Source organism: Puma concolor, chromosome A2, assembly GCF_028749965.1.
Source record: "Puma concolor isolate L17-30 chromosome A2, mPumCon1.1.hap2, whole genome shotgun sequence".
Lineage (NCBI taxonomy): Eukaryota > Metazoa > Chordata > Mammalia > Carnivora > Felidae > Puma > Puma concolor.
The window spans coordinates 56,195,263-56,208,413 of record NC_141668.1 but is presented as its reverse complement, the minus strand read 5'-3'; the positions used below and the strand labels follow the sequence as shown (position 1 = coordinate 56,208,413).

Sequence of the window (13,151 nt, the reverse complement as noted above, 5' to 3'; positions counted from 1 at the left end):
TCAGACACTTAACCAACTGAGCCACCCAGGCACCCTTGTTTATTTATTTTTAAATTATATTCTTTCAGCTAATTTTTTAAAATTTATTTTGAGAGAGAAAAAAAAGCATGAGTGGGGGAGGGGCAGAGAGCGAGACTGAGAAAGAGAATCCCAAGCAGGCTACACTCAGTCATGGGGGGACCTGAAGCAGGACCGGAACCCCAACCCTGAGATCATGACCTGAGCCAAGTATGGACACTTACTGAGCCACCCAGGTGCCCCTAAACATTCTTTTTAAAATCTGTGGTTCAGAGTCAGTGACACTGTCCCTCTGAAGCAGGTTTTGTAAGAAAACTGCCAAGGAATGTCCCAATTCATAAGACTGCAAAATGTCTTCCTTCATTTATCATAATGAATTGGAGAAAAAAAAAATGACTCGAGGATAGAGTTTATCTATAAATGCAAGAAGCACTTTTGAGTTTCTGTATTGTACATGGTGGGGTCGAAAGCAGGTTATTTAAGGATCTTAGTCTCATTTTTTTAAGAAGGGGTAGACAATACTATGTAATTCTTTATTTGAAGTGCTTTGTCTTTCTGCACTGCTGGCTTTGTCATCAGCCAATGTTGCAATTATTTTAACAAGCAAAGGAAATGCCAGTCAAGTGTAGCACCTGGGACCTCCTCACCCTTGCAACATACTAGGCTTCAAGGAGGAGACAACAACGCTCAAAGCTGTGTGAGGGGCGCCTGGGTGGCGCAGTCGGTTAAGCGTCCGACTTCAGCCAGGTCACGATCTCGCGGTCCGTGAGTTCCAGCTCCGCGTCGGGCTCTGGGCTGATGGCTCAGAGCCTGGAGCCTGTTTCCGATTCTGTGTCTCCCTCTCTCTCTGCCCCTCCCCCGTTCATGCTCTGTCTCTCTCTGTCCCAAAAATAAATAAAAAAAACGTGGAAAAAAAAATTAAAAAAAAAAAAAAAAAGCTGTGTGAGCCCAGGTTAAATGGGAATGGGTGACTGTGAGCTTGGGTGTGTAAGAGCACCTTGTCCCCAGGGCCAATGTTTACATTAGCGATTCACTTCCACCTTTGGTACACTTAATCAGCCGCCTATTATATTCCACAGCACCATCCTGACTTCAGGACTTTGAGGGCAGCTTTGAAGACTGCTCAAGTGCATTTGACATTAAAATGCTTTGTGCAGCCAGATGTGAATTCCACCTGCCCAGAAGCTTATGCTGAACTGTGACTAGGGCTGACCCAAACGGAGCTGGGTTTTTCTTCGCCTCCAGAATCGTGTGAGACCAGTAAGAGTGAGAAGTCCGCCAACCACAAGGGCTACTTGGCAAAACACGATGCAACCTTAGAAGGCGGGTCATTGCTCTGTTCCAGAAGCCAGTTAGAGACAACAAATAAAATGGAAGATGCTTCTCTGTGGTTTAGCAGGCCTCGTATTTGAAGCGGAAGGCCTGAAAGACGGAGGTAAGCAAAGAAAGGAAAGGCGAAGGCAGGGCTCCTAGAAACCGGGTTCATTCAAACCCGGAGGACAGCAAACCCCGCCTCCCCACGCCGCCGCCCGCTCAATCGCCAAGCGCTCCGGGTGTGAGCTCTCCCTGCGGGGAGCGGCTTGGAGCCGAGGAGGCGGTGGCAGAGGTGGTTTGGGCAGCCCCGCGCGGCGGATAGGCCCAGGCAAACAACACCCATTCCCCCTCCCCCTCGCTTAGTTCAACTCCCACTCGGCCCCGGCCACGCCCTGCCGCCACCGCCCCCTCGGGCAGCTTTCCGCTCCGCAGCCAGGCCTCGGTCGGGGGCGGGAGGGTAGGCGGTGCCTCGGTGGGGCCGCCGCGGCCTCCGGAAACTACAAGGGCCGATAGGCTTTGCGGCAGCGAACCGCCCCCTTTCTCCCACCACTCAGCGCGCGTCACTAGGGCCTCAGCCAATGGGGACCGAGCCAGGGAAAAAGGGCGCCCGGGTCCGGATGCGCCTCAGGAAAGCCATGCTCCCTGCGCAGGGGCAGCGGGCAGTTCACCCGGCGCGCCAAGCCGTCGGTGGTCCGCGCGTCCCCTCATCCTACCCATTCGCTTCCCTTGAGCGACAGCCCTACTTTTTCCTTTAGTGGCAATTCCGAGGGATGCTGGAGCAGGTTTTTGAGGGGAGGGCGCTGGGAAATGAGTAGGGGGCGGGATATCCTGAGACAACAAGTTTGGCTGTATGGAGGGCCTACCGGCAGCGAGCCTGAGCTAGAACGCCGAGAGAAGGAGTACCGGAGAAGCCAAAGGAGGAAAAGAAGAGCGGCTGAAAGGATAACCCCGAGAAAGGGGGTGGAGAGGAGGCGGCCCCAGCGCCCCGGCCCCCGGCAGGTCGGCGGCCAATCCGCTGGGGGAAGGGGTGGAGAGTCGGCGGCTCCGGCGGAGAGAGGCCGAGGGGGGTGGGGAGTCGGCCGGGCTCGCACCGCCCTGGCCCCGCCCCCAGCCCTCGCCGCCGCCCGCGCCGCGCGCCGCCGCTGTCAATCAAGGGCGAGTCAGCCGGGCTCGGGCGGAGAGAGGAGCTGCTACGCCACAGCCCAGCGGCGGCCATTCGCGGAAAAAGAGGCAGAGCCTGTGCCAGCTACAGCCTCCTCCGAGCCACCGCGGGCGGGCGGGACCGGCCTCTCCTCCCGCCTCGCCCCCACCCCCACCCACCTCTATCCCTGTGTCTCCGTCTGAGGGTTTGTCCTGTTAATGCGGGATGAGCGGTACGTATTCTCCACCCCCCTCGGTCTCCTTCACCGCCTCCCTCCCTCCCTCCCTCCCCAGACCCTGCTCGGTTCTCCCCCCTCCCCCGGGGCCGCTGAGATGCTTTAAGGGGAGGAGGAGAGGAAGGGAGGGTATCAGGGGGAGGGAAGGAGGGTTGTGTTTTGTCTTAATGTCTGAGAGAGAACAACCTTCTGGGTGTTGCTCTGGAGCGGATGGGTCGGGTTTCAAACCACGTTTTGTGATATCCCCCTCCTCCCTTCCCTCCTTCTCCCCCACCCCCTGCCGGTGTGCGTGGATCGCGGGTTTATGGAGATTAATGTTCGGGGGGAGGGGAAGAGGAGGAGAGGGGGAAGACGAATAATAATAATCCTAATAACCTGTTGTCGTGGGGGGGGGGGGGGTTTGTTGCAGATCAGAAGAAGGAGGAGGAGGAGGAGGCGGCGGCGGCAGCAGCAGCAGCGGCGATGGCTACAGAAGGAGGGAAAACCTCTGAGCCAGAGAATAACAATAAAAAACCCAAAACCTCAGGCTCCCAGGTAAAAGCAAACATAAAAAAATTCATCACGAAACGTAAGGGGAGAGAGGGAGTTATGTCCTTTAATTGCCCAGAACTGAAGAACAGAATACAAATGTTCATCCACTCAAAGCATCTTTCTGAGAGTGAGGAAGTTAAATTGTAAATTCATAAAGATTTCACATGTTTAAGGGATAACGTTGTTTAAAATTACATCAGGAACTCAGACCAGTAGAAAACGGTGTGTATTTTCCCAAGGGCATTTTGAGTTTATGAGAATATACTTTACAAAAGTTTCTTAGAAATTTCCTTTTATTTGAACTTTATATTACAGTATCTGTTTCCTTTTTTCCTCTATTTTCTTGCTCTTGTTACTATTTCTTTTTGATTTCTGTCATTGCCTAAGTAAGTTCTGAAATGTAGAGCTGTCAAAATAAATAAATAAATAAACAAACAAACAGACCCCTTCCATCTACTGGCCTCCACTAAATCCGCCCACTTTTTTTTCCCCCTTTGCTTTATCATCCCATTTTTGGGTAGGACTCTCAGCCCTCTCCTCTGGCTTTACTGGCAGCTACTTGCAGCAAAATAGGGACTCCTGGTGAAAATCAAGCAACTGGACAACAACAAATTATTATAGATCCAAGCCAAGGATTGGTGCAACTTCAAAATCAACCACAACAGCTAGAACTGGTAACAACACAACTTGCTGGAAACACTTGGCAACTTGTTGCCTCCACTCCTCCTGCTTCAAAAGAAAATAACGTTTCTCAGCCAGCTTCTAGTTCATCTAGTTCTTCCAGCAGTAATAACGGGAGTGCATCTCCTACAAAAACGAAATCAGGTAATTCTTCCGCCCCTGGTCAATTTCAAGTTATACAAGTACAAAATCCGAGTGGTAGTGTCCAGTACCAAGTGATTCCACAACTTCAGACAGTGGAAGGCCAGCAGATTCAAATCAATCCAGCTAGTAGTTCATCTCTACAGGATTTGCAGGGTCAAATCCAGCTCATTTCTGCAGGTAATAATCAAGCTATACTCACAGCTGCTAACAGGACAGCTTCTGGGAATATTCTTGCTCAAAACCTGGCAAATCAGACCGTTCCAGTCCAAATTAGACCTGGTGTTTCAATACCACTGCAATTACAGACCCTTCCTGGTACTCAGGCTCAAGTTGTAACAACCCTACCAATTAACATTGGAGGAGTGACTTTAGCTTTGCCAGTGATAAACAACGTGACTGCTGGAGGAGGGACTGGACAGGTTGGCCAGCCTGCTACTACTACTGATAGTGGGACTTCCAACGGGAGTCAGTTAGTTTCCACACCCACCACTACCACCGCTTCTGCCAGTACTATGCCGGAATCTCCCTCCTCCTCCACTACCTGCACAACCACTGCTTCGACGTCTCTGACAAGCAGTGACACGTTAGTGAGCTCAGCAGACACGGGCCAGTATGCAAGCACATCAGCCAGTAGTTCTGAACGCACTATTGAAGAATCTCAAACACCTGCTGCTACTGAGTCTGAAGCGCAGAGCTCCAGTCAGCTTCAGTCTAATGGAATACAGAACACACAGGATCAATCAAATTCTCTTCAGCAGGTGCAGATTGTAGGCCAGCCTATCTTACAGCAGATCCAGATCCAACAGCCTCAGCAACAGATTATTCAGGCTATTCCGCCGCAGTCATTTCAACTTCAGTCAGGGCAGACAATTCAGACCATCCAGCAGCAGCCTTTGCAGAATGTTCAACTTCAAGCAGTAAATCCGACTCAGGTGCTTATCAGGGCTCCAACTTTAACACCTTCAGGGCAAATCAGTTGGCAAACTGTACAGGTTCAGAATATTCAGAGTCTTTCAAATTTGCAAGTTCAGAATGCTGGGTTATCCCAACAATTAACCATCACCCCAGTGTCTTCAAGTGGTGGCACAACCCTTGCTCAAATTGCTCCTGTGGCTGTTGCTGGTGCCCCAATAACTTTGAATACTGCCCAGCTTGCATCAGTGCCTAACCTTCAGACAGTGAGTGTTGCCAACCTGGGTGCTGCAGGTGTTCAAGTTCAAGGAGTTCCAGTTACAATCACTAGTGTTGCAGGTAAGTTACTACAATCTTTTCTCTGTAAGATCCTTTCATACAGTTTTTAATAAGTTACTGCTTTTCTTTGCTAACTTAGATTTGAAGACCTCTGACATAAACATAATCACAGGGAATCTAAAATGACAGGAATGTTAACTTCCGTAACTAGTCATCGTGTGACCCATTCGCGTCTGTACGTTTTAATGTTAGGTTGTAGAAGTTATATTTGTTAGACAGTTTTATCAACTTATTTTTCCATGGAGCAAAACTTCCTGATTAGAATCAAAATTGTCTTCTGTAGTTTAGAGATATTTGAATACACTTGAACTCTTCAGAAAGAACTCTAATAAAAAAGATGTTAAAGATGTTTGTATCTTTAAAAGAAAGTAGGTTGAAAGTTGAATTAATACGTGGTTGTGAATCTGTTGAAGTTTTAATTCGGCTTTGTAATAAGTCTAACTTTTTCTTCAATTGGAAGTTATTTCTCATTCAGCATCTCGTTGCTCATGCTTTTGCGTTTTTTTTACAGTGTTGTTTTAAACTAGGTTTTGATGCAGTTTAGAGATACAGTTTTAAGTTGCAAATTGATTAATTTTTTATGTCTACTTTTCTGTTAAAACCAGCATTTTCTCAGGATTTTGTATTAGTAGTTATTCGCATATAAAATTGTATATAAATCTTATGGTTCTGTTATTTTTAGGCATTTTTTAGTGTGAAGTTGTTGAAAAGCAATTAAGAATGAAAATAGTAAAATGTCACTAACTTGAATTAATTGCAGTAAGGTCGTTTTAAAAACCAATTATAAAGCAATTGTTTGTTATGTATGTAAAGAGATTTCTGAAGTATTTGTGAAACTAGACTTACTAAGTATTTTAAATTTTCTTGACTTGTCTTATTTTACCTAATACTTTTTGTTTTCTAGTAATTAAACACTTTTTACTGATTCTGATTAGGTGCAAACCTACTTGTGGTTTTCATGCCTTTGATAGTGTCAGGTCTCTAGTTAAATATTTTTATGTTGATAATATGAATGAGCACATCACTTTTTAATGACCTTTCTAGAAATAAGTTCTAGAAAAATTATGCTAAACTGTTTGTTTTACAGTTAATACCTAAAGTAGTTGTATATATTTATGATTGGAAATTGCCAAATAGAGCTCTCTTGTCAGGAAGAATAGAGATTACATGTTATATTTAGATGCCCATAACCTCTAAACCAGATCTTTCCAGTAGAATTTTCTGTGATGAACAAGTGTTGTACATCCTATCCAGTGTGTTAGCCACTAGCCATATGCGGCTCTTGAGCATTTAAAATGTGGCTAGTGCATCTGAAGAACTGAATTTTTAATTCATTTAATTTTAATTTAAATAGCCACGTGATTAGTGGCTTTTTGTATTGACAGGACAGTAACCTAATCAAAGAGTATTTTGAGTGTGGTACTTTTCCCCCTAAAACTATTGCAGGACAATTATATAAGTGTTTCTCTGTATTACAGTCCATAGATTGTTTTCTTCCTGTTCTTTTCCTAAACGTTGACAGTATCTTAAGTATTTGAGAAAAATATCTATTTTTGGTGGATTGTTTGACAGTTTGCATTATCAAAGCAAAAGTTAGTTCACTTAAATTTTGATTTGCCTATTAAGCATTAGTTGTGAATTATGCTTAAGAGGATTGAGTAACTTATAAGTTAGGTCAGGAATAGTCAATTCTTATGTACTCTCATTGGTATCAGTTACAGCCCCTTGTCTATCATGAGGGTGAGTCATTGATACTAAGAGTATGATCTTCTGACCACCTAACTCAGATTTATTTGAATGTTGTATTATTATGAATGCAGCATCCACTTTCTGGAACTATAACTTTTGGGGGTGTGGTCAAGGAATTTGCCTATCAGATAAACTTTCCAGGTCATTCTAAATTCTCGTTGAAATTTGAGAACCAAGGAAGGATCTAATCATTACTAGTGAACCGTAAAGCAAAATGTGGAAGCAGATGGGTGTTGGACCTAGTTCATGTATGCCTCAAAGAATGGATTTTAATGACAAAAAGAATTTACAGTTTTTATTTCACAAGCATGTATTGACTAGCCACATGCTGAGTACTCCCAATAGGTATGTTTAGTCTTCCATTTTCTGGGTTTTTTGGTTTTTTTTTTTTTTTAAGAGTTTACATGATTTGAATGTCGCTTAAGTGTATAAGGAAATTTAAACTTTATGTAGTTGGATTTTTTCTCTTGAAACCAAAGATTTTAAATTTTGTTGATGTTGAAGAGTTTATGTTCAAATAGATATGCTCAATCATTTTAAGAAGATAACCATGTTACAAAGATCAGAAATGTACCAATTTTTGCAAGTCAATGCAGTTCATCTGAGACTCGTTCATAGATTTTTACTTTATTTTTTTGCTATAGTAGGTGCTTGACAAATGTTTGCTGAATTAAGGCATAGAAGGTGATGGAGAAGATAGCAGTTTGAAATTGGGAGCAAGGCCTGGAGTGGTTTTAATGAAGCTGGTGAAATGGCTTTATTTTCATTAATGTCTTTTGGCTTTGAGTTTTTAAGACATCAACAGTAGACACCAGGTGCTTTACTCTCTCTAGAAGAGGGAGAATGAGCAAAAAGTACGTACATATCCCTTTTATAAATGAGTCCTGTAAGTTCTGATCTTTTACTTTGTGTCCCCATTTACTTTTTGTTACTTTTTGACTGTTTTATATATCTATTTCCTTCCCCCAAATAGTATTGATTTTGTTTAATTCGTGGAGAAAATTTTTGTTCTAAATATTCATGACAGCTTTTACGAGGCTTGAAAAAAATTCTTAAAAAAATTTTTTTTAATGTTTTATTTATTTTTGAGAGAGAGAGAGAGAGCAGGGGAGGGGCAGAGAGAGATGGAGAAACAGAGCCCGTCGCAGGGCTTGAACTCATAAACTGCAAGATAATGACCTGAGCTGAAGCTGGATGCTTGACTGACTGAGCCACACAGGTGTCCCTTGAAAAAATTCTTAATAGTCGGCTTTGACAAAATGCAATGACTCAGTCAATACCCAGGGGCTAAAAGTTATCTGCCATCCATCCTCATGTCACTCTTGGAGATACGGGAAGGTTCTGGATGATACGGATAGGAAAAAAAATTGGATAAGGTAGATCAAATGAAACCAGTTCTTGAGGCTAGGGAGCTTCATACTTGATTTTATGAAAAGAGAATGTTAGTGACAACTTAGGGGGAATCTCTTGCCATGGTACTGAATTCGACATAATGTGTTTCTGTGGTTTGGTCTCCTCTCAGAATCTTGACTTTCCAGGCTGAGTATCTAGCATTTAATTAGTTGGAATTAAGTAGGAACTAAGTACATGTTGCCCTTACATACTTATATACTTTGTTTCCTTGTTGGATTATGAGTTTGACTTTGAAGGAAAAGCAGAAATCCCTTTTAAAGAGCACAGGTAACGAATCATTTTTCTGGTTTAAGAACATCCTTTAACTAAGTGAGGAAAGTAAGATTTTTGTTCTAAAAGGACTACCAGTTTGCACAGTGTGCTCAGGTAGTCAAAGAGCCCTAGGTAAAATGAACATTAGGAGTTACACCTTCTTAAACAATTTAGAACATGTAGGGACCATTGATATCTAAATCTGTAATTAACTTGCATTGGCTAGTGACTTTCTTTGGTTTTGGCCTTAATTGGCCAAAGAACCTGTGTTTGCTTGATGGATGGATATTTCTTTGTCAATGTTAGTGGTAATTAACATTTTAAGGCTAATTCTTACACAAAGGAAGTTCAAACTTGAAGATAAGATGTTGCTGGCCCTTTAAGAACTTGACTCTCCAACCTTCCTTTACCTTTTTGGATTTAAAGTATGAAACCTGGGGATCATCAATGGGAAGGCCAGTTCTTCATAATTAGGGAAAATGGGGGCCAAAGAAAATAATTGATATATATATATATATTTAATTTGGAAACTTTAGTACAATCAACTTTTTTTTTAATGTTTATTTATTTATTTTGAGAGAGAATGTAGGGACAGGGGGAGTTGGCAGAGAGAAAGGGGGAGAGAGAGAGAGAGAGAAGAGAGAGGAGAGAGAATCCTAAGCAGGCTCAGCACTTGTCAGGGCAGAGCCCAAAGTGGGGCTCCATCCCACAACCCTGAGATCGTGACCTGAGCCAAAATTAAGAGTCAGATGTTTAAGCCACTGAGTCACTCAGGTACCCACACCATACTTTTTTATAGAGCTACTAAAAGTAGAAATTGACTTGAAGTTTAATACTAATATTTCTTTTGCTATTCTGTTAATTTGGATTGTCTTAGTAGGCATCTTAATCTATACACGTGTTATACTTGTATATGGATTTATAAACATATATACATATTTGTGTGTAGAGCTATACGTATGCCTGCTGTGTTTGGTTGTTAATTTTTGGGGATTTTTTTTTTTGTTTTTGTTTTTTTTTTAGAAAGTCAGGTTTGCTTTTCTAATTTTATTTCTCTAAAATCTTCTAGTACTGTTTGTTACATGTAGAATTCATTATGAAGAACTTACATCTTGTACCCTGTACAAGTGATTTCGGTTCTGAATTACCAAGTTGATTTTACCCATTAGATAACATATAGCATGACCTTTAAGATTTGTCGATGATGACATAACAACATCATTGCCAATTTTTAAGTTCTTCATGGAAGATGAAAAGGTATCCAGTGTAGAGCCGCATTAATTTTTAAAAGGGCATCTTTTAGGGGATTTCAGAATGGGGGGGGTGCAAGGGAAGATAGAGTTTTAATTATCTTTTTTTTTTTTTTAATTTTTGTAACGTTTATTTATTTTTGAGAGAGAGACATGATGGAGGAGGGGCAGAAAGAGAAGGAGACACAGAATCTGAAGCAGGCTGCAGGCTCCGAGCTGTCAGCACAGAGCCTGATGCGGGGCTCCAACTCACAGACCACGAGATCATGACCTGAGCCAAAGTCAGATGCCCAACTGACTGAGCCACCCAGGCACCCCAATTATCTCCTTTTTGAATCTGAATCAGGAAACATATAATAAGTAATACTTAAGGAATATTGGAGTAGGCATAAAAGCAAGTTGAAGAGAAGGAAAAGGAGGCTTGATTAAGAAAGAAGATAGGGGGAAAGTGCTATACATAGATCTCATAGAAATAACATAGATTTACAAGATGGTAGAATTTTAGTTTGAAAGGATCTTTGATGTTATTGCTTACCAGTTGTAGCCATTGGATATCACTGCTAAAGTCTATTTATAAAGGGATTTTGTATTTTTCTGTTACAAGTGAAAGCAGAAATAGGCTTTCAGAAGTTTCATAGTCCTACATTAAGTATTTGGGGATGACATAGTAAGAATTGACAACGAAAGGGGGAACCTGGCCTGATACCAAACCATACTTTTATGTGGGCTTTTCTGTACTCTCTTGATTTAGTTACGATTGGATGTTCATAATGCCTGTCAGTTTGCTACCTAATGAATGAGCAGATTGTGGCAAAGGGAAACCTGTTGAACCACAAATTGCTTATGTATGTGTGTGGTGAGATAAAGGCTTAATGAAACCATAATTAAGGTAACTTAAAGATAATTGAGCGTCTCTCCCCTACCCTCTCACTCCTTACTGGTATTTTAGAAATGTAGAAACTGAAGCCCAGAAAAGTTGAATGACTTTCTTGTACTTTTGGGCAAAGTGAGCACTAGAATCTTGACTGCTGCTCTAGTTGTCTTTCTGCTCTATTGCTGGCTTTGTTATTCAGATCTTTTGCTAGTGAGTAAATATAGTTGAAGTTTAGGGACCAGAGATGGAGAGTATCTAGCTTGACTTTGTGTTCTCCCAGATAGATTTTGTCTGTTGTCACTGGATATTCAGCTTTAGTATACTGACTAGAGTGTTGGTAAAAAGCACAATTCTGTAGGTCGCCTTGTTAATGAGCTTAATGTTGGAATTTTAGTCGCATTGTTTTGTACTTTCTTGAAAGAGCAAATTCAGAACTAAAGAGATTGGTAAACTCTATATGTAGGTTAAGCATATCCTCAGGCTGTCAAGCTACTGTATCGATTTAAAAACAAATTTTTTTTTTAGTATATTTATTTTGAGAGAGAGAGAGAGAGGGAGAGCACAAGCAGGGGAGGGGCAGAGAGAAGGAGAGACAGAATCCCAAGCAGACTCCACACCATCAGCACAGAGCCCAATGCTGGAGGCTCAAACTCATGAACCCAAGATCATGATCTGAGCTGAGCTAAGAGTCGGATGCTTAACCGACTGAGCCACCCAGGTGCCTCCGTTTTTTTTGTTTTTTGTTTGTTTTTTTTAAAATGAGACTTGTGGAGGAATAAAACAAACATTTATTGTTTACCTTAGAGCTTGTTAGGTGCTAGGTTAGGTATTTTATATTATTTCATTAAAATCCTCAATATCTTTGTAAGCTGGTCTGATTGTGCCCATTTTACAGATAGCCTCATGAGTTTTAATTTCTTTAAGAAAATTTGCCAATCAGGGTGCCTGGGTGGCTCAGTAGGTTAAGTGTCCAACTTTGCTTTAGGTCATGATCATCTTTTCCTGGGTTCCGGCCTGCGTCAGGCTCTGTGCTGACAGTTCAGAGCCTGGAGCCTGCTTCAGATTCTGTCTCTCTCTCTGCCCCTCCCGCACTAGCACTTTGTCTCTCTCTCTCTCTCTCTCTCTCTCTCACTCTCACTCTGTCTCCCCCAAATAAATAAACATTAAAAAAATTAAAAAAAAAAAACAAAAAGAAAAAATTTGCCCTAGTTGTAGAGCCATGATTTAAAATCATCTATTGATTCCGAGTCTTTTGTTTAGGAGACATAAGATAAAAGGATGAGTTCAGAGGTAAAGGCTATTTTTTATCCTTTTGTGTCTGTGGGTAAACTTAAGACCTGTAAAGGGTAAGTGGTTTTGAAAATTGAAATGCTGACTCTGCAGTTAAAGTTTCTTCTAGCTCTAACATTCTGTAGCACGGACAGATAATTATGACTAAAAGTAGTAAAAGAAATGGTGAATAGAAACTAGTGTGGCTGTGTGGAGACCTTGTTGTTAAACTCAGATTTTAAAATAGTATACGTGGAAGGTAGAAGGAAGGACAAAGGATTCAGAATGAAAACAAAGAGGGGCACCTGGGTGGCTCAGTTGGTTAAGTGTCCAGCTTCAGCTCAGGTCATTATCTTGTGGTTCGTGGGTTCAAGCCCTGCGTCGGGCTCTGTGCTGACAGCTCAGAACCTGGAGCCTGTTTCGGATTCTGTGTCTCCCTCGCTTGCACTCTGCCTCTCTCTCTCTCTCTCTCTCTCTCTCTCTCTCTCTCTCTCTCTTTCTGTTTCAAAATTATATAAATAAACATTATAAAAAAAAGAATGAAAACAAAGAGCAGCTTGACATTTTAAGAATAATGTTAGGAAAGCAGAAACTCATAATAAAGTAGGCTTTTAAAATAATTTTAAACGACTTGTAAGGCTTCAGATCACAGCAAAAGACACGTATTGCCTGAGCAAAATGATGTAATATGGAGAAAAGACAGCTGCTGGGCTGTGCTTCTGTCAACCAGCAAGAAAAATTCAGTTCCAGCTAAAATAACTGGACCTGTATTCACTGAGATTATTTGTGCAAAGTTAGTGAGTAGATGAGGGACATTTATTTGCTTTTTGGAAGTTAGAATGATCCAGATAAATGCCATCCTAGGATCAGAAGGAACTTTCAAATTCAGTTTCAGGCCAGTATCAGTAACTTAAAAATTATGCACATGGAAAAATTGAGCATGAATAAGCACCTCACTGTTTGAAAACATCCTATAGTGCAAACAGATGAGTTTGATAACATCTTTAACAAAGGCTCTGAGTGAATTAT

General features: G+C 42.0%; 1 protein-coding gene across 4 annotated transcripts in view; it reads left to right on the top strand.

Annotated features, from left to right (window-relative positions):
- The first annotated feature begins 2,504 nt into the window (after positions 1 to 2,504).
- SP4 (Sp4 transcription factor) overlaps positions 2,505 to 13,151 on the top strand; it is an 83,432-nt gene continuing 72,785 nt past the window's right edge. The window contains exons 1-3 of one of the 4 annotated variants that reach the window (XM_086694597.1): positions 2,505 to 2,705; positions 3,118 to 3,242; positions 3,761 to 5,315. In XM_086694597.1, the coding sequence (XP_086550723.1) occupies positions 2,699 to 2,705; positions 3,118 to 3,242; positions 3,761 to 5,315 (1,687 nt within the window). In that variant the 5' untranslated portion in view covers positions 2,505 to 2,698. The remainder of the gene's footprint in view (positions 2,706 to 3,117; positions 3,243 to 3,760; positions 5,316 to 13,151) is intronic. The other 3 variants (XM_086694582.1, XM_086694589.1, XM_086694576.1) reach the window with 3 other exon arrangements.